The sequence below is a fragment of the Diabrotica virgifera genome, chromosome 1 (genome assembly GCF_917563875.1).
Source record: "Diabrotica virgifera virgifera chromosome 1, PGI_DIABVI_V3a".
In the NCBI taxonomy this organism is placed as follows: domain Eukaryota; kingdom Metazoa; phylum Arthropoda; class Insecta; order Coleoptera; family Chrysomelidae; genus Diabrotica; species Diabrotica virgifera.
In genome coordinates, this window is record NC_065443.1 from 232,911,438 (window position 1) to 232,938,130 (window position 26,693).

The 26,693-nt window shown below is 33.0% G+C and overlaps 2 protein-coding genes across 3 annotated transcripts in view; both read right to left on the reverse strand.

Moving 5' to 3' along the window:
• The window catches only part of LOC114333043 (cGMP-dependent protein kinase, isozyme 1), a 286,543-nt gene extending 261,903 nt beyond the window's left edge, over window positions 1–24,640 (reverse strand). Inside the window, exon 1 of one of the 2 annotated variants that reach the window (XM_028282878.2) lies at window positions 24,447–24,640. The gene's annotated coding sequence lies outside the window, so the exon portion shown is untranslated. Of the gene's footprint in view, window positions 1–6,144; window positions 6,164–24,446 lie in introns of those variants that run through there. The other variant, XM_028282884.2, reaches the window with a different exon arrangement.
• LOC114335144 (uncharacterized) overlaps window positions 297–26,693 on the reverse strand; it is a 47,870-nt gene continuing 21,473 nt past the window's right edge. The window contains exon 2 of the mRNA XM_050662863.1: window positions 297–323. Coding sequence (XP_050518820.1) covers window positions 297–323 — 27 coding nt within the window. The remainder of the gene's footprint in view (window positions 324–26,693) is intronic.

A 26,693-nucleotide genomic window follows, 5' to 3' on the forward strand; every position in this document is an offset into this window, starting at 1 on the left:
TTGGCGAGTATACGATTGAAGGGTGGGAGGCCGAAGACTCAGCCTAGTAAATAGAACAAGATCCGAGTGACTGTCTCACCATATGACTGGGTCGAGTACTCGTTAGTATGTTTATACCAAACGAGCACTCGGCTGAGAACACTGTCTCGCTACAATACTCGTTACGTGTATTCAAGATTTAAGCGAAAAGCAATGTTTATTTATTAAAAAACATTTTTTTTTATGTTTTGTGACAGCAGTAAAATGTATTTTGAATTAAATAAACTACATACATTCTTCTTTTTGTGTCAATCAATTTAATTAAATTTTTGTTCTTGGACATCCTGTAACAATAATTATATTAATTTATATATTACTGAATAGAGAATTGAATAACCTTTCAAATGGGCTAGTACATGACCCATTAAAATCTAATAAATACTGCCAAATATCGAGGTGGACTGTTTTCTTTGGCCCACTCTGTATATGCATAAAACCAAGCTCGCATGGAATGCATAAAACTCAAAATGCTCGCTATGCATAAAACGCATGGAAACATAAAATACTATGCCAGGAAATATAATAATATCAATTATCAATTATTTATTACAATTATTATAACAATATATTTCAAAAGAAAAATCTGGAAGAAAAAGAAAGTACTTGTAAACAGAAAAGGGACCAAAAATTATATTTGTTAAATAGGTTATGATTTTACAAAATTGAAACAAAAATCACTGAATCACGAAAATTTCTGAATCAATAAAAGAAGCAAGATTTTGTAGTTGAATTGCAAAACCAAAACACAAAATTATGATTTTACCTCAAAACCAATCACTGAATTTGCCGGTTGATGTCTCTAACCACAAAAAATAAATTATATGAGAAAGCACGATAGTCACAGCTCATCTATCAATATTCATAATAAATAATGAATAGAGAAATCTTTTTGAATAGAAAAAAGACGCAGTTATCCAAAAATACTCGATTGAAAAATATAAACTTTGGCAGTCTTTATTTTATTGTACTTTTCCTTAGATATCCCCTTTAATCCAAACAGTACTTTGTTAGACTATTTTTTACCAGCCTCTGGCGCACTGGCACCTGCTTCTAAATGTTCCATGGAAGTCGTCGAAGTTGTCACGAATGCCAAAGTCATTTGACTTGAACATTCGGAATGTCAAGACTAGACATGCACTACTCAAGGGACACCTGCACATATTGGGGCAATTACATGGAGACTTAAGCTGTAGATGTCGTAAGAGAGAACGTGAAACAGTTATCTATATCTTTCATGACTCCAAACAAAAGCAGGTATTACTCATTTCCTAGATCTGTGCAAGCTGGTACAGGTTCCAAAATTCTGAAATATGTACCATGACTTCTGTGCAATTGATTACAGATGTACAATTGATTGCTGTACGGTTGCTGTATAACAGACAACTTAAAAACATTTTTTTGTCACTACCACGTCATTTACATAATATATCATCATCGTCACTGGTGCTACAGCTCCAAAATAAAGTGTCTATCTTCTTCTGCTTCTGTCTTTTCTGCCTTTTATGCCTACATTTTAGAAAGAAGATGAACAGTCTATTTTCTCCGTATTGTGACATAACGATTCACCTGGGAGCTTTATTCTGTTGCGATCATACTATATGTCATGCTCATCTTCTTCTTCGTATCTCTATGAGATATATTACACATTTTTCGCCTGAAATATGTTTGTTATTCATTACTTTCGTCTTTTCTGTTCTATTTTCTGCATTATGATCTCCTTCCTCGCTTTGTTTGCCCTGTTGGTAATCTTTAGACTTTCCAGAGATCTTATTACATTTGTTCCATGTGCCTACATTTGTGTCTAATTTTTGACCTTATACCTACTGGTGTCTGCCTTATTATTTTCTGGGCTGTCATTCGTATTTAGGTATCTGTTTAACATGGCCCATGAAAGGTAAAAAAGAGGAACCGATAAAGAAACAAATAAACGTACAAAAGTATAAAGCGGCACAACTAAGGAAAAAAAGTAGCTAGCGGAATATATTTAGTGATACAACATAAAGAGGTAGAATAACTAAAAGCAAAATATAGTATTAGAAAAAAGACTAAGTTTTCAATCTAATAGCATATAAAATAATACAAAAAATATTACTCTACATCCCACCAGATTGAAAACAATAGGAACCTTCTCTGGTTACACCTCCGAAGCTTCTAAAATTTGCAAACCATAACGGATGCTGAGACTAAAGAAGATGAGGGAATTTTATAATTTATAATTCACGTCCCATCTGAGAATAGTTCCCTTCGTTTTCCAATCAGAGTAAACATGTAAATCAAAAATTAATAACCATTTTCAATATCGTTGCAAGACGAAACTACAGCCGCATTATATTCTAGTTCAATCAGTGCCTCCTGATGAGAGACTAATAAGTTTCGAAACCGATAGAGGTGCTTGCTGCACTCTCTGATTGAACTAGAATATGATGCGGCTGTAGTTTCGTTTTGCAACGAAATTGAAAATGGTTATTCATTTTTCATTTACATGTTTCTAATTGGAGTACGAAGGTAACTATTCTCGTTGGAACTTTACCGCGCTGAGAAGATGGGACGTGAATTACAAATTATAAAATTCCCTCATCTTCTTTAGTCTCAGCATCCGTTATGGCTTGCAAATTTTAGAAGCCTCGTAGGTGTAACCAGAAAAGGTTCCCATTGTTTTCAATCTGGTGGGATGTAGAGTAATATTTTTGGTTTTATTTTATGTGCTATTAGATTGAAAACTTAGTCTTTTGTTAGCAGTTGCCGCCAGGGCATCCCTGCCATTTCGTTCGTTGCAATCCGTAACTGCACGCCGGGGTTTGTCCTGGTTGGGTCAGAGAGAGCAGCATATGTGCCTCCTGATGAGAGACTAATAAGTTTCGAAACCGGTAGAAGTGCTTGCTGCACTATCTGATTGAACTAGAATATGATGCGGCTGTAGTTTCGTTTTTCAACGAAATTGAAAATGGTTATTCATTTTTGATATGGTATTAGAGTTTTTGTCTTCGTGTTTAGTCTATTTTCTGGTCCTCTTTTTATATTTTTTTATGTAGAGTATATTTTGGGAATATTAATTAAACATTGTTCCCATGCCATTTTAATTATCTGTGTATGACATACTTTGTGAAGAATTATTAAAAATGGTGACCTTTTTCAATAATTTGCGTTTTTTATCGCCTCCTCCAAGACTATGTTACACAAAAAAAGGCACGTCTCCACTATGTTCGCGCTCCTCTTGCGCTCCGCATTCCTGCAACTGCTCCACTTAGTGGAAACGTTGGCGCTCCCGGACCGTGCAACACTGCACGCTTCGCCTCGGCGCTCCAATCGGTGGCGTTTTATACAGGATGTATCATTAAGAATGTCCAATCTCTGAGTGGATTCTAGTCCTCAAAATATTAAGATCTAACTCAAATCACTTAAATAAAATATGGCTCCTTACTGAGTTACAGGGTGTTTTATTTAAAAATTTAAAAGCTATTTTTACCCAGTACTTTAAAACTATTTGATGTATCCTTATCATACGTGGCAGAATGTGTGGCTACTATACACCCTAATCAAGGTTGATAAATAAACGTTTCTAGCTACTACCAGAGGCTTACGACAGGGGATAGTGAATTGTTGACCCTTTCCAAATTCTACGCCACTGGGGGAATTACTATTTTAGCACAATTTTTCGATTCCTCAATACTTTCTTTGTAAATAGTATACTCTTTATTGGAAACGCTAAAGTGATTAGTTTTCGAGATATTTGCAGTTAAACATGAAACGGCACAATTATTTTGAATAATTATGATATGATTCATATTATGATTAATATTTAAAAACTATTTGTACCCAGTATTTTAAAACTATTTGACGTACCTATCCTTATCATACTTGGTAGAAAGTTTAGGTAATACACCCTGACTCTACTAAATTATGTTAAATAATCCTTTCTGACTACTACCAGAGGCGTACGACAGGGGAAATTGTCTGGTCGACCCTTCCCAAATTCTACGCCACTAACATAATAGCTATTTTAGTGTAACTTTTAGATTTTCCAATACTTTTTATGTAAGTAATATATTCTTCATCTGTAACGATAAAATCATTAGTTTTCGAGATATTTGAAGTTAAAAATAACGCGACACACTACTTAATCAAAATAACAGTGCCGTTTCATATTTAACTTCAAATATCTCGAGAACTAATGACTCTATCGTTACCAATCAAGAGTATACTATTTACATGTAAAGTATTGGAGAATCGAAAGATTGTGCTAAAATAGTAATTACCCCAGTGACGTAGAATTTGGGAAGGGTCAACCATTCACTATCTCCTGTCGTACGCCTCTGGTAGTAGCTAGAAAAGTTTATTTATCACAATTTAATAGGGTCTATAGTAGTCACACTTTCCGCCAAGTATGATAAGGATACGTCAAATAGTTTTAAAGTACTGGGTAAAAATAATTTTTAAATTTTTAAATAAAACACCCTGTAACTCAGTAAGAAGCCATATTTAATGTAAGTGATTTGGGTTAAATCTTAATATTTTGAGATCTAGAATCTACAACTCAGAATTGGATATTCTTAATAATACACCCCTGTATGTAGAGGAGCGCATGCCGTATCGATTGGAGCAGTTGCAGTTTACTATTTTATTGAAGGAGTTGCATGGAGCGCGGAGCGCCAGATGTTCGCAAACATAGTGGATATGTGTCTTAATATGCCAACGCATCTACCTATCTTCTGTCGTCATATATTCCGCCCTGCACCTGTATATACGTTACAGAAAACTTGTACTATGCAATGTACACCTTAGACCCAAACCAGACGGGCCACTCTGCAGCGCTACTCTGTGGATCCACAAAGCGGCTTCCGATGATTTATCGTGGGTTCTTATGTGAAGTGGACGTCGCACCCCAGACGAGCGACTGTGGCCAGCCACAGTCGCCGAGCCTCACTGCATCACTGCTAGTGGTGTCCACTAGTGGCAAACGCCATTCAGACGGACCACTTTTGTAGCTGCCGCAGATGTTTACGAGAATTTATAGGGTGAGCACCTAAAATAAATTTCGATTCGGAACGGGTTTTGATTGAAGTGCAAAACAGACCGGATATATATCATACAAGAACCCGAGGACATATTTGTAGGGCATTCAAAGGAAAAGCGTGGGACGTCATCTTTGAATTATTTGTTTCTGATTTTAAAGAAGGTAAGAAGGTAGCCCTATCGAAAAGAATAAATCCCATAAGCTATGTTTTCTCTATTTATATTTACATTTTATTATACATTTGATGCATTTGAACTGAACAAAACAAATACAATCTTGTTTGTTTATTTATGTTAAATAGTGGGGTCCCATCCTAGGTCAAAAAAGGTTTTATTGTTTGTTGTTGAAAACAAAACGATAATATATCGGTTAAAAGGGGGTTGCAAGCTAACGTGTTTTTCAATTTCACTCAGTTGTCAGGTTGTATCAAACTATTTTACGCCTGTAGGATACCCGATGTACTGGTTAATTTTTTAGGTGCTTCTTTCTGTGATATAGCTGTTTTGTCTGGTTCTTCTTAATTCCAAAGCGTTGAAATTTTATAAAATATTTAAAACTATGGCTATTACAAATACTGACTTTGACGAACACACTTTTTTAAAAGATTATTAGCCGGCAAATTTTTAATAATTTGAACAAGCTTACTTTTTTTTTCTCACTCATTACATTAAACGCCGAACCCTTCCAAACAATCCTCTTCGCAGCGTAGTCGCCGGCGATAGAAAATCGCCTGTTTCAGCCACTCTGTGGATCCACAGAGTAGCGCTGCAGAGTGGCCCGTCTGGTGTGGGCCTTATCATTATTATTTGGTGGAAGAGATCAATTTTTCCGAGAAATTAAAATACTATCAAAATCTAGTAATATCCATTAAAATAGGTATAAATATAAGAAGAATCTCGAAGAAATAGGTATAAATATAAGAAGAATCTCGAAGAAATAGAAAGTAATTGAAAAGAGAAAAAAGACAAATAATAATATTTGTTAAATAGGTCATGATTTTATGAAAACCAAACAAAAATCATGTGAATCAATAAAAGGAATACGATTTTGTAGGTGATCTGCAAAAACTAAACACAAAACTATGATCTTACCTCAAAACAAATCACTGAATTTGCCGCTTGATGTCTCCAACCACAAAAAACAAATTAAGTATATGAAAAAGCACGATAGTCACAGCTCATCTATCAACATTCATAATAAATAATGAATAGAGAAATCTTTTTGAATGGAAAAAAGAAACGATGTTTGACGCAGTTATCCAAAAATACTCGATTGAAAAATATAAACTTTGGCAGTCTTTATTTTATTGTACTGTTCGTTAGATATCCCCTTTAATCCAAACAGTACTTTGTTAGACTATTTTTACCGGCCTCTGGCGCACTGGCACCTGCTTCTAAATGTCCCGTGGAAGTCGTCGAAGTTGTCAGGAATGTCAAAGTCGGATTTGATTTATGATAAAAACTTTTACTGGCTTGTAAAAGTTTGGCAAGGTATTAGAATGTATACAAATAGCCAGACTAAATCAAAATATAATATTTCAAATAGAAAACAAAAGAAAGAAAACATGGACAAAGCTGGTGTATGAATAAGCTGATAACCAAAATCTCACAAGACTTTTACACCAGTATCTGAAAAACTTTATTTTGACGTCACATGTGTCTTGATTTAGAAACTTATTTAAGACTAACATGCTGAGAATCCTATTATCTTCTAGCTTATGTGACAATGTTACTTTTGTTTTATTTCTCTTTTATTCCAATTTGAAATTTTCTTATTCTTTACAATTGCTACTAGTTTGCCAAAAAGATTTGGTGTATTGTATTAGTTCTTTTTTAAAAGACCACCTTTCAGAAAATAATAGAAGCATAGAATGCAAAAGAAGCCTGAAATTTCTGTGAACAAGCCGTTTGGTCATGGATAGGCTGGTAGCTAAACTCAGCAACGAAAGGCATAATGTCCTGTAATATGCGGATGACCTCGGCATGTTAGCCCACCGAAAATTAATGGCACAGTCAGACATATGATGCAACAGGCTCTGACAGCAATTACGGAATTAACTTCAATAAATAGGGCTTAACGTAAGCCCCCAGACGTTCAAAATCATGAAATTTACTAAAAGAAGGAATTTAGAAGGGTTGAGCCCAATAAACCTAACTGGTACTTGGAATCTGCAGATCGAACCAATAACCAAGAGAGCAGTAACTACGTTACTGTGTGGTACTAAAATTAGCAGTTATATCTGCATCAGCGGTATAGTGGCCACAGGTGCAGCAAAAAAGTACCATTTTTAAACTAAGAAAAATGCAAAGACTTGCTTTAATCGGAATGACAGGAGCTAAAAGAGGCACACCAACAGCAGCTAGGGAAGACATACTGGACTTCTCTCCTTTAGATATAATTTTAAGAACAGAGGGAAGAATGGGATATTCCAGAATATCAGAAAACCTGAGCAACGTATTTGTTCGATCAGGACATAAAAATATTATAAATGAAATTAGTGAGACCAGATGGATGATAATTTCTGACTTTCTGGCAAAGATATATAGGCCTAAACTACCTTTCCAAGTGGACATTTGTCCAAGACAGGATGGGGCAGAGGAAACACTTAACCCAGACTGCAAGATTATACGTACCCGGTATAGAGACGGGTTTAAAACTGCAGAAGGGTCCGGTGTAGGAATATTCAATAGTGGCGGAAACTTAAACATTTCTATTCCACTAGGAGAAAATACGTCTGCATGTTAGCCCTATTACACGCCTCCATCAGTTGATCCTCTGTTATCGACGTGATTTCTTCAGCTTCGCACTCTTTGATTGAATAACAATGTTTTGTTGAGGGTCTAGTGCAGTAACGATCTTCTCTAGGAGCTGAGGGAAGGTGTCGGCGTTGAATGGCTTTTCAGGTAAGTCATGACTACCTTGTCTGGCCTGCCCTACGAATTATTCACCACCCAGATTCACCATCAAGCTCAACCTAGCATTGTCGTTTGCTATCTTTGATTGCCTTATTTAGCCTTATGCATTCGTTCTTGTACTCTATCACCAGATCTGTAGAGTTTTTCCATCTCCATCCACGTTAAGAAGGTCTTCTCGCTTTGAGGCACTCTTCATTTAGAGCACTTATGCTCACTGATTCCACCAATGTATCGGTAAACGTTAGTTTGTGACGGGGTTCAGTGTGCGTTGCAGGCCTCGATGACCCTTTTTATCAGCTCCTCGGTCTTATTTTCAGCGTTTACAGCGGAGATTGGGTTAGGTTAGGTTAGTTAGCTATCTAGAGCCACTGTGAAGGCAATCCGATTAAAAGTTTTCACCCTCCAACCAACTGCATTAGTCGGCGTATGTATCCTTCAAGTACACATTCTTCCTTCTTCATTCCGTTCTGTTCAATGGATATTTCCCATAGTGACGCATTATGATCACTGGATATATAAATATCCAATACCTTCGATTACTTCGAAGAAGACCCTTAACGAGGCCTGGTGCTGATGAAAGTGAGATCCACAATGGAACTATGTGTGTATGTGTATGTAAAATGTGTGTGTGCTAGGGTAAAATTGTGAAAGCGGGAAACAAAGGCTGTAAAGAGAAGAGAGGTCGGAGAGCGGGGAAACTTTTGTTGAACCTTTAAATTATTCTGCAATTATTATTAATAATTTGAGTTGTCACGAACCGGCACTTTGACTTTATATTATAAATAAACAATTAAAAATAAATAATAATACATAAATATGATTTCCAGTACAATTATTATTATGTCGTTTTTAAAACCAAACCATACAGTAATGAATGGATTTTCCTTGCATGTAGTTATTTAATTCTAAAATATAATTATGCTTTAGTTCGCGACAAAAATAGAACAACGTACATACTTGATTAAACATTGGATGGGAGACAAAGTTATCGGAGAGTGATAGTAAGGGTAATGCGAAGTTGCATTATCTATATCTACAGTGAGCACGTAAAGGTTGGAATAAATTCATTTTCTCAAGAGCGGACGATTTTGGAAAAAAATCCCGAAACAAGTCAATTTTTATTTTTAAATTACGACTTTTTGGCATATATATCATACTAGTGGCGTCACCCGTCTGGGTGTGATGACGTCATCGATGATTTTTTAAATGAGAATAGGGGTGGTATGATAGCTCATTTGAAAGGTAATTCAATTCTTTATTCAGTAATATAAACATTAACATAATTATTTATACAGGGTGCCTAAAAAATTTTTTTTGAATTAAATTTATTGACATAAAAAGAAGAATGTGTGTAATTTATTTAATTCAAAATACATTTTACTGCTATCAGAAAACAGAAAAAAATGTTTTTTGGTAAATAAATGTTATTTTTTGCTTAAATTCAATATTAAAGCAGCCAACCACCAGCCCCGTGACAATTTGAACATTTAATTTAAGCCAATATCAATGATTAGTTTTCAAATATTCATTTTTTTCTGTTTTCTGAGAGCAGTAAAATGTATTTTGAATGAAATAAATTACATATATTCCTCTTTTTATGTCAATAAATTTAATCCAAAAATTTTTTTTTGGACACCCTGTATAAATAATTATGTTAATGTTTATATTACTGAATAGAGAATTGAATTACCTTTCAAATGAGCTATCACACGACCACTATTCTCATTTAAAAAAATCATCGATGACGTTATCACGCCCAGATGGGTGACGTCACTAGTATGATATATATGCCAAAAGTCGTAATTTAAAAATAAAAATTGACCTGTTTCGGGATTTTTTTCCAAAATCGTCCATTCTCGAGAAAATGAATTTATTCCAACCTTTACGTGCTCACTGTATATGTATTATTATAAGATACAGGATCCTAAAAAATTTAAGACAAAAGAAATCAAACGGAGTAAAAATTTTAGAGGACAAATATGTGGATCAGGATCAGATTGTGGCAAAATCAGAAAAACACCTTCAAGTGAATATTTGAAATGAGGCTTTTAAAAAATTCGAGATGAAAATAAATATCGAAAAAACAGAAGCTTTAGTAATATCGAAAACGCGAGAAAATATAAATATGTAAAGTTAAATAATGAGACCATTACACAAGTATAGGGCTTCAAGTATCTAGGATCAACAATGAATGTACAAGGAAATATATAACCACAAATAAATAGCAGGATAATGGGTGCAAGAAAATTATACTATACACTAAATACAGTTGAGTCCGCGAGTCTTTACCCGTGCGTCATCATTTAAAGCATACGAAATAAGTCGGAAATTTACTAAACGCAACGGCAAGTGGATATTACATATTCCGATCACGGGTTATAGTATAAAATTTGACGTTATTAAATAAATAGAATGTCAAATTTAAGTTTTGCTTTAAAATTTTGGTGCATAATTACAGCTACATTTGAAGTAGCTTAATAAATTATTTTATTATCATTGATTAATAAATAAATAAACAATTTATAAAAAAATTCGATAAAATATTTTCGTTTTGTTATTTTATTCACTTTGGCGGAACCTTAAACACAAGCATTCAACTTTGTCAACAATAAGGTTAGCTTTGTCCGTTGTCAAAATTTATCGTAAAATAACATAAACTTATTACAAAATTTAACTCCAATATAAAATTAGTTGTGAAAACAACTGTTTGTATACTATAAAAAAACTTCAAAATGCAAAAATTCGACAAAATAACAGCAAAAAATTCAACAAACTGACAGCCACAAAAGTAAACAAACCAAAACTTCAGAAATTGTACTTAAAATATGTGAAGACATCCCCAATCGTCTTTCTTTGTACCTATCTCTTTTCAATGCACTGAGTCTAAATCGTTCATAAAAATGACATGTGTCTTTACTTAATAACAGGCTGCAGCTGGTTTGTCATTAATTTCATGCGTGGAAGAGAATGATGCTAAATAAAAAGTATGTGTTTTATCTCGCCAGGTATTAATGACCCACGGGTAAAGACTCGCGGACTCAACTGTAAGAATTTTACTAGGAAGAAGGAAGTAAGCCTGAAAACAAAAAACGAGAGTATTTAAAATTGTATACTAGCCGATGCTACTCTACGATAGTGAAACGTGGACAGTGAACGACAAAATTCGTAGTAAAATTCAAGCATCGAAATACGATATTTACGAGCGGTAACCGAGGTGACCAAACGTGATCGGATATGAAATGAAGAAATACGTGAACAGTGCGGTTTCGGAATGACCTTAGACGTACTTGAAACGAAACAGTTATCGTTGTTCAGACATATGGCGAGAATGAGTAAAGGTAGAACTGTAAAGTGGGTATGGAAAGTTGTATTGACAAAAAACGCCGAACAGGCAATCCAGCGAGGACATGGAATGCAGATATTGGAAAAGCTTCCGCAAAAAGGAATATTGTGTGGAGAGAGGCAGCGAGACCAGCTACTGACCGCAAGGCATGGAGACGTCTAATTTTTCCACTTCTCTCGACACCGTAAGGTACAATAGGAAGTCTTAAGTAAGCAAAAACTAGAATATGTTGCAACTCATTATTCAGGATTAGGTGTTTAGAGAGAAGAAGAATATCTTGTCTTCAAAGCCTTAGTAAGTGGTTCAACACATCGACAACCGGATTATTCTGAGTAGCAGCAAGAAAAGTTAGAATAACCACGCCGATCGCCAACACCCGGAATGGATGGGCACCGTAAGAAGAAATAATATCGCTAAGAAATAGAGGTAGCACTAAATTTGTTCAAACTGAAAGAATGTGAGAGAGAGGGTAAAATAGTGAGAATGGGAAAGATATTATAAAGAGAAGAGTGGCCAGAAAGCGGGGAAAATTTTGCTTTATTTTTATATTATTCTGCCATTCATCATCATCAGTAGCGTTACAGCCCTTTATGAGCCAAAGCATCCTTCAGAACAATCTTTCATTTGCCTCTGTCTCTGGCAACTCTTCTGCATGCTCTAATTCCAATAGATTTTAAATCATTTTCTAAGTTGTTAGCTAAGTTTCGGTCTTCCTCTTGCTCATTGTTACTAATGAATTTTACAACGTCAGGTTCTCCAAAACTTCTATACAACTCAAATTTTTAACGCCTGCGCCACAAACCTTGTTCTTTTATGCCTCCATATATTTGTCTTAGGATTTCTCGCTCAAAACGTTTGAGCAGGTCTTGGTCATTCTGTATCAGTAGCTAAGTTTCTGAACCATATGTTAGTACTGGTCTTATTAGTGTTTTGTAGACAGTCAATTTAATTTTTATAGGTATTTTTGAGGCCATCTGTTTTCTTAAGCCATAGTAACACTTACTGGCGAGCACTATTATTCTTTTAATTTCTTCACTGACATATCTATCACTGTTATCTTTAGTTAGCCGCAAGCCTAAGTATATGATGGTGTCGACACCTTCCAGTTCTATATTATTCTTGTAGGTGTTATCGGTTTACTTGACCTAGTCTAGTGCAACACATATATTCGGTCTTTTGAACATTTATATTTAGTTCCACTCTCTGAGCAGATGCTCTTAACGACCGAAATGCTCCAGTCAGAGATTCTGTTGACCGACCTATGATGTCAATGTCATCTGCGTATCCTACAATTTGTACTGATTTGTTAAAGATAGTACCATCCGTATTAAACTGGGAATCTAGAATTATATTTTCTAATGCCAATTTAAATAATAGACATGATAGTCTATCTTAGTCCATTTTTTGCAATGGAAGGGTCTTGAGAAATCGTTTTGGATTTTTACCATTCTCTCTGATCCTGTGAGAGTAAGTTCAGTTAATTGGACAAGATGAAGCGTTATTTGAAATTCTACCACAGCAAGTGTAAGTTTACCCCTATTAACTAAGTCGTATGCGGCTTTATTCTGCCATTATTATTAATTAATTTGAGTTATCTACAGACACTAACCGCCACTCTGACTTTATAATATAAATTAACAAGTTCAAATAAATAATATTTATCCGTACAACTATTATTATGTATTTTTTAAAACCAAACCAGTAATGAATGGATTTTCCTTGCATGTCCTTATTTAATTCTAAAATATAATTATGCTTTTGTTCGGTACAAAAATAGAACAACGTATTTGATTAAACATTGGATGGGAGACAAAGTTATCGGAGCTATTTCAATATTTAAGTTGTGTAACACTTACTAATTTTTATTTTACTGTAAATGTTTACGTGAACATTTTGTATGTGTATTTACATCAGAAAATATTCGGATTTGAATCTAATAATACACCAAACTAATTACATATACGTAGGTATTACGTTAATTGTTCTAAAAACGTTAACAAAAGACAGTTTTTTAAAACCGTGTACATAATCACAAAATAGTTACATATTTACTAAAATGTGTGAATTAAAGAATTGTGCACTAACAAGTGGATACTCCTTCTTTTTCTTTTTCTTCTTCTTCTTCTTCTTCTTCTTCTTCTTTTTTGTAGACATGACTGTGCCTGTTTTTTAAATGTTGTTCGAAGTTGTCGTTCCTTCGTTTTCGTGGTCTTCCCACTGATCGTCTTTACTACTCTATTTGTTGTCATTGGGCTTATATGGTCATTTCATTCTACTCTTCTGTTTCTTACCCAGTTTAATGTTCTCCACCTTGCATCTTCCGTCGTATATCTGTACTTCTAGCCCTGTCCCATAGTGTGTTACGTCGATTTTTCCAATGGTTTTCATCTCTGGTATTTTTCTAGTATCCTTTTTGTCCTGTCTGTGTCAGGTGGTGTTCCTACCGCTTATGTCAATATTGGTCTGACGGCTGTTTTTTAAATTTTGTCTTGAATTTCTTTTTCGATATTTTTATTTATATATTGTGTCATTCAGGCAACCTGCTACTGTTTGCTCTAGTTCACTTAATCTTCTATTTCTGTTTAGTGCTTTCGTAGCTAGATAGATGTGATGCCTAGATATTTAAAATCCATCACTCCAGCTCTAATTTACACCTTACTAAATTTGCTGTTTTAACCATGCATTTTGCCTTTTGTGGGGAAATATTTTGGCGGTTATATTAAATTGGTGCAGTATACGTTGTAAATCATCTTGACTTTAGAGATTAGTGTTGCATCGTCTGCATAGCAGATACTTTTTAATTATTATTCTCCCATTTGGTATCCATTTTAGTTCTTATTTTTTTATTATTTCACCCAGGATCAGGTTGAACAGTAGAAGACTCAGGGGATCCCCCTGTATTATCCCATTGGGTCAGTTAGTTCATCTTCATCAAAGTTTATTTTTTCATTTACTACATTTACAAAGTTATAGAGAATATTTTCACATCTAAAATCTACCACATTTTCTATTTATTTCTAATCACATATTTATTATTAAAGACAGAAACCATCAAACAAAATAAAGAAGAAATTATTACTCCTTTTACTTTTCTCATTAATGCATGTTTTCAGGATGGTTGCTTTCCAGAATGTCTGAAAATAGGCACAATCAAACCTCTGTTTAAAAAAGGAAATAAAGAAGACGTGATTAACTACAGACCAGTCTCTTTGTTGTCTGTTTTTTCCAAAATATTTGAAAAAGTTTTAAAGAATAGATTAGTAAGTTTTTTTGATAGGTTTAGTATAATATCGGATTGCCAATACTGTTTTAGAGAAAGAAAATCGACACAAGATGCGATTTGTAAACTAACATCACAAATATCAGAAGCTTTTGAGTCCAATAAACGTAGTTTATGCATATTTGTCGATCTCTCTAAGACGTTTGACACGATATCTCACGAGATCTTGTTTAAAAAACTTAAGAAGTATGGTCTGAGATGAAGGGTTTTGACATTACTAAAAAGCTACTTAACTGACAGAAAACAATTTGTAGAAATTGATGGTGTCAAAAGTGATCCTGAAGTAATTAATTATGGCGTACCGCAAGGAACCGTTTTAGGCCCTCTACTTTTTACACTCTATGTTAATGACTTGCTCAAACTAAAAACTGTTGGAAACATAATTAGTTTTGCTGATGACACTGCCATTTTTTATAAGGCAGATAATTGGGAAGATCTTAAAATTATAGCAGAACAAGACTTTAAAATTATAAAAACATGGTTGCAAATAAATAAACTCACATTAAACTATGAAAAAACCAAATATATACCTTTTGCAATATATAAAAATTCTCTGTCAACTTTTAATTAATTAAAAATAAATAAAAAACAACAAATATCTAAAGCAGAGTACATAAAATATTTAGGAGTTTTAATTGACAGGCACCTTAAATGGGACTTACAAATAAAAAATATTACTAAACTGCTACCAAAATTCCGCTATTTAAAAGAGTTTTTGGATGTTGAACAGCTTAAAATGCTTTACCTGTCTCTAGTACAATGTCATCTTGTATATGGGATTTTAGGATGGGGTGGAGTAGCTGATTGTCATCTGATGACCCTTCAAAATACTCAGAAATGGTTCCTTAAACTAATATATGGAAAACGAAAAACATATCCCTCAGACCAACTTTTTCATGAAACTCAGGTTCTTGATGTTCGGCAATTGTACTGCTTAGAGTTACTTAAAAATATTTATAAAGATAAAATTCCTCTTAAAGTAAAAGTGTCAAATTATGAAACAAGAAGAAAATTGAATGTCGAATGTCTTCACACTTTAAAAACAATCACACAACGGTCAATTAAATATTTTGCTCCAAGAATATACAGGGTGTCCAGAAACTCTACCGACAAACGAAGACAGGAGATTCCTCAGTTAATTTTAAGACAATTTAGCCCAATTCATCTAGTCCGAAAATGCTTCCTAAGTGAGCTAGAGCTCTTTGAAGATGGCGTCTTGTAATTAGTTTTTCGTAAATACCTCCAGAACGCTTCTAGTTAGAAAAACGAAAATTGGTACGAGTATTTATCTTCCAGAGATAAATCAATTTCATTTATTGCGAATTTCTAGTACCGGTCATAGGCGTCCGTTTTGGGTAGGGCAACTGTTATTTTATCGCATAAATTTTTCGTCTTTAACTTTTAAGCACTTTTGACTCTGGATTATCAAATTGTGAGATATTCCAGTAATAAAATGTATTCTTACTTTAAGTCGGTAGGACACACCGTTTTCTAGAAAAATCGATTTGAAAATTTTTCGTCTCTAGAATTTGAAAAAAAAAAAATTGAAAAAAATTTTCAATAAAAGACGTGTATTTCAACAACTTAAGCAAGAGTAACTTTTAGTACTAAAATACCTCATAATTTAATAATCTAGTGACAAAAAGGCTTAAAAATTAGAGACAAACAGTTATACGATAAAATAACCATTGACCTACCCAAAACGGACGCATATGACCGGTACTAGAAATTCGCAATTAATAAAATCGATTCATCTCTGGAATGTAAATAAACGTACCAGTTTTCGTTTTTCTAAATATTTTTTTTTTAATTTTTTTTTGGAATTCAGAAAACGAAAAATTTTCAAATCGATTTTTCTAGAAAACGGTATATCCTATCGACTGAAAGCAAGAGTACCTTTTAGTACTAGAATACCTCATAATTTAATAATCCAGAATCAAAAATGCTTAAAAATTAAAGACAAAAAAGTTATTCGATAAAATCACCGGCGCCCTACCCAAACCGGACGCCTATGACCGGTACTAGAAATTCGCAATGGATGAAATCGATTTATATTTGAAAGATAAATACGTGTACCAGTTTTCGTTTTTCTAACTAGAAGCGTTCTGAAGGTATTTACGAAAAACTAATTACAAGACGCCATCTTCAAAAAGCTCTAGCTCCCTTAGGAAGCATTTTCGGACTAGATGATTTGGGTTAAATTATCTTAAAATTATCTGAGGAATCTCCTGTCTTCGTTTGTCGGTAGAGTTTCTGGACACCCTGTACAATCAATTGCCCATAAATTTTAAAAATATCAAAAATTTTTGTTTGTATAAAAAATTAGTTACTGCTTGGGTAAAAGAAAACAGGGAGTTTTGTAACAATTTAATAAATTTAAATTATAGTAGATAAACAAAAAACATAGATATTAGATTAGAAACTGTAAAATAAAATAATGATTTGTAAAAAAAAAACAATAAACATAAACTTGTCAATATTAGACAGATTAAGTCAACAAGCATGTTTATGCTTTTAAGACTTTTTTTACGTTTATTTTAGTGTAAGTAAACCGAAATTGTAAATTATTGTACTAACTATTAATTTGAATAAACGTATATTATTATTATTATAATATTTACTGATTCTATCTATTCTTAACTGTCGTCCAAATGAAAATGACCAATGTTCCAATTTATAAGTCCAAATAATAAATATTTTATTTAAAAAAAAATTGTTTTATTCTAAAAAGATAAAAAGCCAATAAAAATGTTAAATATAAATTTATGTTTTATAAATCAACGCATACATAACAAATATCTTCATGTTTAAATAAAGATCGCCCCATATTGTAACGTGTTATCTGTATTGATAAATTTCAATGATATTTGGAATAATTGCAAAACTTAAATGAGTCCCAAAGATAATTAAAATTAACTATAGTTCATTGCATTTACACAAAAACTTTATAATAAACTTTTTACTTAATAAAAGATTAGAAAAAGCCGAGGATTAACTTCATCTGCCCCGATACAGAAATATATAGGTAGGTACATCAAATTTTTGTGCATTTTAAACAAGCGTATGACTCTGTAAACAGAGATAGGTACACTGTGGAAAGTAATGGTGAAAATGGGAGTACCCAGAAAACTGTAGAATTAGCATAGATGTTTGTGAAGAATTCATGTACATGTATAAGAATTGGCAGCAGTACATCAGAAGAGTTTTAAATCAAAACGGATCCACTTCCCTATTTGTTATTAAAATTCGCTTTAGAACATGCAGTTAGAAAAGGATAACCATCATTAAAAATGGCTTCGTTTTTCAGGGTGAGAAGGTACTGTTAACTTTTGCTGAAAATGTCGACACAATTGCACAATCCACCAGAGATACGAAAGAAGTTTTTACCTTTCTTGAAAGTGGACCAGGGAAATTGCTTGGAAATCAACGAAGATAAGACCAAGTATACGGTAGTTACCAAAAATCCAAGACAAAGAACTAGACAAAACATTTGAATAAATGAATACCACACAATTTCGTGAAGCAAGACAAGAGCCGTCTTATTTTAGTTAGTTCAGAGGGCGCCAAAAGCCCTCTAACTAGTTTCAATCATTCTTAGACTCGTGCACATTTGTGTTTTCAAGCTCCGTGTCCGCTGAGGTCAAGCTGGGTCAGCTCGAGTCATCATCATCATTCTCTGCCTTATCCCTATGCGGGGTCGGCTTCCCTAATTGCATTTCTCAACACAATTCTATCTTGGGTAATATCAATGTGAATCCCCTGTACCAACATGTCCTGCCTTATCGTCTCCCCCAGGTTTTTTTTGGTCTTCGTCTCCTACTCCATCCAGGAATCTGCACTTCAGCTATTCTTCGTATTGGGTGATTAAGGTCTCGACCTTGAACATGATCAAACCATCTTAACCTATGCTCTCTCATTTTGGCATCAATTGGTGCCACACCTAGACTTCCCTTAATATACTCATTTCTAATTTTATCCTTCTTTGTCACTCCACTCATCCATCTAAGCATTTTCATTTCCGCCACATGCATTCGTTGTTCCTCTTTCTTTTTCATTGCCCAACATTCAGTTCCGTACATCATAGCCGGTCTTATGGCTGTTTTATAGAATTTTCCCTTAAGTTTTTATTGGGATTTTTCTTTCACACAACACACCACTCGCTTCTTTCCACTTTATCCATCCAGCCCTAATTCTACTGCATGCATCTCCATCTATTTCTCAGTAATAATTACACGAGAGGTCTAAAATTATCGATTTGTATCCCGACTATTCCCGATTGACACTTTTAATTTCACGACCGAAGGGGAGTGAAATTATGTCAAAGTGTCACGAGGGCAAAACAAATCGATACCTAATTTTGAAGAGTTCGAGTGTAATTTGATAAGATTATTTCATGAATAAAACTGTTTTTAAATCATTTTAACTAATAGTTTATTGATATCTTCGCCTAAATATTTGCTAAACCTCTTCCTGGTGTTCTCTTTGACAAGTTGTATAACATGAATAATTGTCATTAATGTCACTGAATGTTCATTTTTTCGTAGCAACGGAGGACATCTGAGGTCATACTTGACGACGGGAAATTATCAAAAATTTTCGGGTATAATATCACAAGAGAGTGAGAATAAATTGAAAATAATGCGACAGTTTTTCGAAAATTTGTTGTCTGGCAATAGACACGAGAGCCCGCAGGGCTCGAGTGGCTATTGCCCAATGACAACAAATTTGAGTAAAAATGAAGCATTATTTTCTTATTTATTCTTACTGTCGTGTGATATCCGTAAGATTATTTTTTAATACGTATATTATGGATATTTTCTTAAATGTGACAGTTGTCAAAACTAGGAAACTGGTTGCCATTAAACAGAAACAATCTACTTAAAAAAATTCTATCGGTAATTTTCTACAGAAGATAATTCTCAGTAAATTGAAAATAATGCGACAGTTTTTCGAAAATTTGTTGTCTGGCAATAGACACGAGAGCCCGCAGGGCTCGGGTGGCTATTGCCCAATGACAACAAATTTGAGTAAAAATGAAGCATTATTTTCTTATTTTTTCTTACTGTCGTGTGATATTCGTAAGATTATTTTTTAATACGTATATTATGGATATTTTCTTAAATGTGACAGTTGTCAAAACTACTAAACTGGTTGCCATTAAACAGAAACAATCTACTTAAAAAAATTCTATCGGTAATTTTCTACAGTAGATAATTCTCACTATAATTTTAATCTGATTGGACAGAATTAAACACGTGATCAAATATCTTACTATACGATTCGAAGTTAAAATCATTAAAAAATAATCGCTATAATTTTTATTTCTGTAGCTTTCTATTGGTAAGGATCTCTATGAATGAAATAATCAGCAGTAATTACAAGAGAGCTCTAAAATGATCGATTTTTATCTCGAGTGACACTTTGACAGTTTTAATTTCACGACCCGAAGGGGTGTGAAATTTTGTCAAAATGTCACGAGGGTAAAACAAATCGATAATTTAAGAGCTCGAGAGTAATTGGGTAAGATTATTTTACGAAGAAAACTATCTTTTTAAATAATTTTAACTAATGTTGTATTGATATATTCGTATGAATATTTACTAAACCTGTTTCTTTGTATTCTCTGTGACAAGTTGTAAAACATTAATTGTCATTACTGTCACTTAATGTATTTTTTCGTAGCAACGAAGAGTATCTGACGTAATACTTGACGACGGAAATTATCGAAAAAAATTATCAAAAATAAGATCACAAGAGAATGAAAATAAATTGACAATTTACTTACAAATTACTTCTTTCTTCTTTACGTGCCATCTCCGCGACGGAGGTTGGCAATCATCATTGCTATTCTCACTTTCGACACTACAGCCCGAAAGGGTTCAATTGAGCTGCATCCCAACCATTTTCTGAGATTTCTCAGCAGAACATTTTTCTCCTACCTATGCTGCGCCTTCCTTGAATCTTTCCCTGCATAATTAATTTTAGGAGTTCATATCTGTCACCACGTGTTATATGACCCAAGTATTGAAGTTTTCTTATTTTGATGGAATCCGGTATCTCCCTGTTACAAATTATTAAGGGACAGTAATATGAAAATTCAACCAAACACAGTTGAGAGTTATAAATTAATTAAAGAAACCCTGGATGCTAACAAAATAGTACGGCACACCTACAAATTACCGGAGGAAAAACTATACAGAGCTGTGCTAAGGAATCTTCATCATAGGACTCCGCAAGAGGATATAATAGATGTCTTAAAAAAACAAGGATATAACGTTATACACCTAATTAATGTAAAAAATCGGGCAAACAAATGAACCACGTGATCTCTTCTTCATAGAATTAGAAAAAAAGAGCAAAGAAAAGTGGACAAAGAAAAGTGGATAAAGAAAAGTGGACAAAGAAATGGCGAATAAAGATCAATGAATCAAAATCACAACATATCCTATTTACAAAATGTCGCAAAATATCGCCTAATATAGAAATAAATAACAAAGCAATTCCACAAGCCGAAAGCGTTAAATACCTTGGTATGCACCTGGACAAAACTTTGACATGAAGAACACATATGTATATGGAAAAAGCGCCAACAGTTAAATTTAAAAGTTCGTAAACATTATTGGATACTGGGTGTATTGTTTATATAATCTGTTAGTTTCATCAGCTCAAAGTGCTTTTTTTTGAAAGGGCGTGAACGAGTTACAAATCACGAGTATATGCAAATTTTGAACAGCCAAATCTTAACCAATTTTTGTCTTATACAAAGACAAAAAATCCAAAGTATTAAAAAAATCAAAACCTACGTTTTTTTACTGTCTGATATTTTTGGTATCACTAATAATTTTTCAGTTATTTTGAAAAAAAAATGAATTTTTTTAAAATTAAACGAAAAAACTTTTTAATTTAAAACCAATTTTTTTTTCAAAAAATAGGCGCTATTTTGGAACGCTTACAGGTCATAATATAAATAATAAATAAATAAAGTATCTTGTGAAGCGATAATAATTAATTTCGATTGGGATGCTAATTAAGGGGTGATTTTAACGATTTTTTTTACCAAAAAAAATGGACTAACTTTATTTTATTCGTAACTTGCTTACTTTTGATGTTAAAAACTTTTTTATGAAACAACAAAAGCTTTTTTTAAACACTTTAAAAGAGTTATGATGAGTTTTCCCCGAATAGTTCTTAATTGTTTGGTTATTTTAAGTTAATATATTCTTATACAATTTTTTTCAATTTTTTATGTTATATTTTTGTTAAGAATATTTTTTTCGGTAAAATACTTACTTTCTGAGTTATTTGCGAAAAACTGACTAAAAAAAATGAACATCTTCACTCGCAAATAACTCGGAAATTATTGACTTAGTGAAAACACTCTATACATAGAACAAGAATTTACCCATTTCCGGACTTATTTTGAATCATACGTTTTCACCCCCGAGAAGCGGTGAAACTCACTCCCAGGGCAAAAGCACACATCGGCAAAATATCAATTTTTTTCTTTGAGATGTGCATGCCAAATTTCATGTCAATCCAAGCAGTTCTTTAAAATTTTTAGCAAAAGCCGTGCACAAATGGACTATAAATATTTTATTTACTTTATTTCACCTATTATACTAAAAACTGTTTTTGCCTGTCAAATTTAAGATTTCATATCAAGCATATTAGGGGAGTGCAATTAGAACGAAAACATGCATTGTTTCGGAAAAATTCAAACAAGCTTATATTTTTCTAAAACTTTTTTTGTGAGTTTATATACATGTTAAAGTAAAAAGTTCTACTCGCTGATTTGGCCGCTAATTGTTTATTAATTGTTTAAACAATAACAATAATTGTTTTGTATTAATAATTATAAAAATATCGTAAAATTCATCATTTTACTTTGATCAAATATGTTTCTATTTTGTTTTTGATTATACTGAATCCGAATATGGCACTGCAATTTGAAAATTCTTATGCAGAAGCTCTTATACAGTATGTCTGCATAGCTAGGAACCACATGGAAAACTTTTTTATTATCAATTCTACGAAAAAAAGTTATTCTTTATAAAATGCTGTGGATAGTCAAAAATCTAAAACTCAACCATCAGATATTAAATGTTATCAATTTTATACGAGTTATGTCAAAAATATGAATTTCGTTATAGAGTAAAATACCTTTATATTTCAGAATATCAAAAAATGCTATTATGAAAACTTGTTTGAAATTAAAAACTATGTTTAAATATACAATTACATTATTCAAACCGAAAATTTTTTTTCAATTTTTTCTAAAATTACGGATATTTATCATCATTTTATTACATTTATGATAACTATTTTATTATCACTTTTACGAAAAAAACTTATTCTTCATAAAATGCTCTCCCTGGTCTAAAATCTAAGACACAACCATCAGATATTAAACTTTTTTAATTTTATACGAGGTAAGTATGTAAAAATATGAATTTTTCTTAAGAGGTGCCTTTATTATTCACAATATTTTAATTAGAAGGATGTAATTAAACACTAAAACAATTTTTTTAATTCCAAACAACTTTTCTTAATAACAATTTTCGATATTGTGAAATTTAACGATACTTTACTCTTGAGTGAAATTCATATTTTTTGCCATACCTCGTATAGAATTCATTAAATTTAATATTTGATGATTGTATCTTAGATTATATACGATGCAGAGTATTTTATAAAGAATAACTTTTTTTCGTAAAACTGATAATAAAAAAGTTATCAATAGGTTCCAGTTACGCAGACATACTGTATAAGAGATAAAAAATTTTTTTGCTGAACATTTATTATTGTTGAAGTTATTATTAAACTTAGTGCATTTTAAAGATTACATTATAAGCTTTAAAAAAGCAATTATAAAACTGTAATAGATCTGTTCAAGCTTGAGTAATATCGTCTTAAAGTTGTGTTAATTCTATAAAACTACGAAGATTTCAAAAATTACATTTTTTAAGACGTCATATCATTTGAATTAAATTTTTGAGATTTTTTTGAATGAAACATCATTTAGTATGATGCTTGCAATGCAAGTTGGGCAAAATTGAGGGATTTATAAGAAAAATTGTATTAGTTACACATTTATAAATCATTTTTAAACAAAATTCATGTAAGGCTCACTTTCCGCCCCCACGGTACTTATGCCCATACATTTTATTTCTTTTTATTATAACCATAAGATAGCTTAATTATTCTTCTTTTAGGTTCAATGTGTAAAATTTCATTTGATCTATTAGTTAAAGAATTACATTAAAATAACTCAACCGTGCACTTCGCCGTACGCTAGTTTACAGTGCGCCAATGTTTGTGAGAAGGGCGACTTTAGCGTTATAAATAAAAAATTATAGAAGATACAGATTTAATTTTAGAAAATTCTTTATATAAGGTTTTTTTTGTAAAATTTTCTGAATTTTTCAATGGTCAAGTCAGTTTTGTTCTAAAATTTATATTTTCTGAGTTATTTAAAAAAACATCAAACTTCGTAGTTCATTTGTTTGATAAAAAATGAAGCACCCACTTCTCGAGTAGAACTTTTTGATATGTTGTTTATTAAACATTTCTTAATGAAATTACAAAAAGTTCTGTCTTATTTGATTTTTTCCGAAGTAAAAATCTATATGCACTCCCCTATATTACCTAAAAGCGATGATTTGTACGTCTATTTGTACTTTTTGGTTGCAAAAAAAGGTTAAATATTAACTAATATAGGGAAACATTTGTCACCCAGAAAATTTTATTATCAAAACAACTTGCATAAAAGAAGGATTTGTTAATAAATAAATGTATTCTGCAGATAAGAAAAAGATACGATAAATCCTGGAAACTGTAGCAACTTCTGCCACTTACCCGGTAGGTATGTGCTTCCGAGTCCGAACCCAACCAAGTTTATTGACACTTTGCAAACACTAATATATTTTTTATTAACTAAAACGAACGCACTAATTCCGAAACAATGCAAAAGATTTCACGTTTAGCATCACAACCATCACATACAGAGTATTCACTGCAGACTTACACTCAGGATAGTGTTAAATTACAAACTTAATATAGTGTAATTCAGCTATTCACGCCGGCCTTGAGCTTCTCATTATGTTGTACATTATTATCACTGTAATCTTATCACTATTTAAAAATTGGAGAGATACCACGCTGATCTGTTTATTTATATTTCCCATTTCGTTTTGATTCGAACAGGTACGAGTCGATGTGTTGTTGTTTGGAGTTTTTCTGTACGAATTTTCGCAAAAAAACGTGGATGATTTCTCCGCACTCTTTTCAAAGGATGTCACAAATAAATAAGAAACAATTATAGTAAATTTCCTATAATACATATTGATTATTACTAAACGGTATCAGCTTAATTTTTTGTAGATTTTTACGCATACAAGGGGAATAATAATACACTGCGCGCCAAAATTAACGTATATTTTTGAAATTATACAGGATATTCAGGAATTAATTATGGCAGGATCCTCAGGAACAACAATAATATAGAAGATAAAATCGGAGAAGAACAAGCAGGTTTCACAGCTTGGAAATCATGTCTAGATCATATCCATACAATACAACAGACAATAGAGAAAAAAAGAGCTAAGAACAAAGATGTACACATGGCGTTTATAGACCTTAAGAAGGCATATGACACCGTGCCAAGGAAAGAACTGTACAAAGCAATGCCTAAAATAGGGATACCACCTAACCTAACACAAGCAATCAAGAATATGTACAGCGGAAATGAAGTAAATATAAAAATCGGAAACAAGGTAGTTGCTAACTTTAAAACAACAAAAGGATTACTACAGGGATGCCCAACGTCACCAACTCTATTTAAAATATTTTTAGAACACGCACTAACAACTTGTAAGACAAAATGTAGGGGTATGGGAATACCGATAAGGGACGAGGGACGATTTATCTCTACATATTATGTTTCGCAGACGATCAGGTGGTGATGGCTCACGATGAAGAGGATATCAATTACATGGTAAGAAAACTAAAATAGAAATACAAAAAGGTGGGCCTGGGAATAAATATGAAGAAAACGTAATACTTAGCAATATCGGAAGAAGACGTAAAAAACTTAGAAATATAAGAACAAGTTGAAATAAAAGGAACGAAGAATTTTAAATATTTGGGCTTTATAATGTCGAAAAACGGAACAACAGAAGCAGAAATAAAAAATAGATTGGGACAAACAAGCTCTTGCATCAGACCACTCCATAATGTAATCTGGAATAAGAACATCAAGGGAAAAACAAAAAAAATTATATACCAAACAATAGTAAGAATCACCATGATATTTCTTCTTCTTAAGGTGTCTATCCGTTCCGGATGTTGGCGATCAGCATGGCTATCCTAACTTTGCTTGCTGCTATTCTGAATAGTCCGGTTGTCGATGTATTAAACCACTTTCTCAGGTTTTGAAGCCAAGATATTCTTCTTCTCCCAGGTCCTCTCTTTCCAAATACCTTGCCTTGAAGAATGAGTTGCACCAAGCCACATATCTGTTCATTCCTCATAACATGGCCAAGATATTCTAGTTTGCGCTCTTTGATTTTGTTAATAATCTCGCATTCCTTGCCTATTCTACGTAGAACCTCAATATTAGTCACACGATCCACCCACACAATTCTCAAAATGCGCCTGTAACACCACATCTCGAATGTCTCGAGTTTTCTCAAAGAAGCCTCGGAAAATGTCCAGGCCTCTACTCCGTATAATAACGTAGAAAAACGTAGAAAATACATAGCATCTGATGATAGAGATCATCATGACATACGCCGCAGAAATTTGTGTCATAAACAAAAAACCCAAAAGAGCATTCTGGCAACCGAAATGGAATACTGGAGAAGATGCTGTGGTCTCACCAGAAGAGACATAATAACAAATGAGGAGATAAGGAGAAGAATGGAAATGGAAAAAGATGCCTTGCAATATACGGACGAGAGAAAGCGAAAAATGGCACGGTTACGTACGCAGAGCAGAAAACACTTGGATAAACAAGGTTGCAGAATGGAGCCCAAGAGGACCAAGAAGAAGAGGACGACCGAGAAGATATTGGAAAAATGAAGTCGACGAAGCCATTTCTAAGAC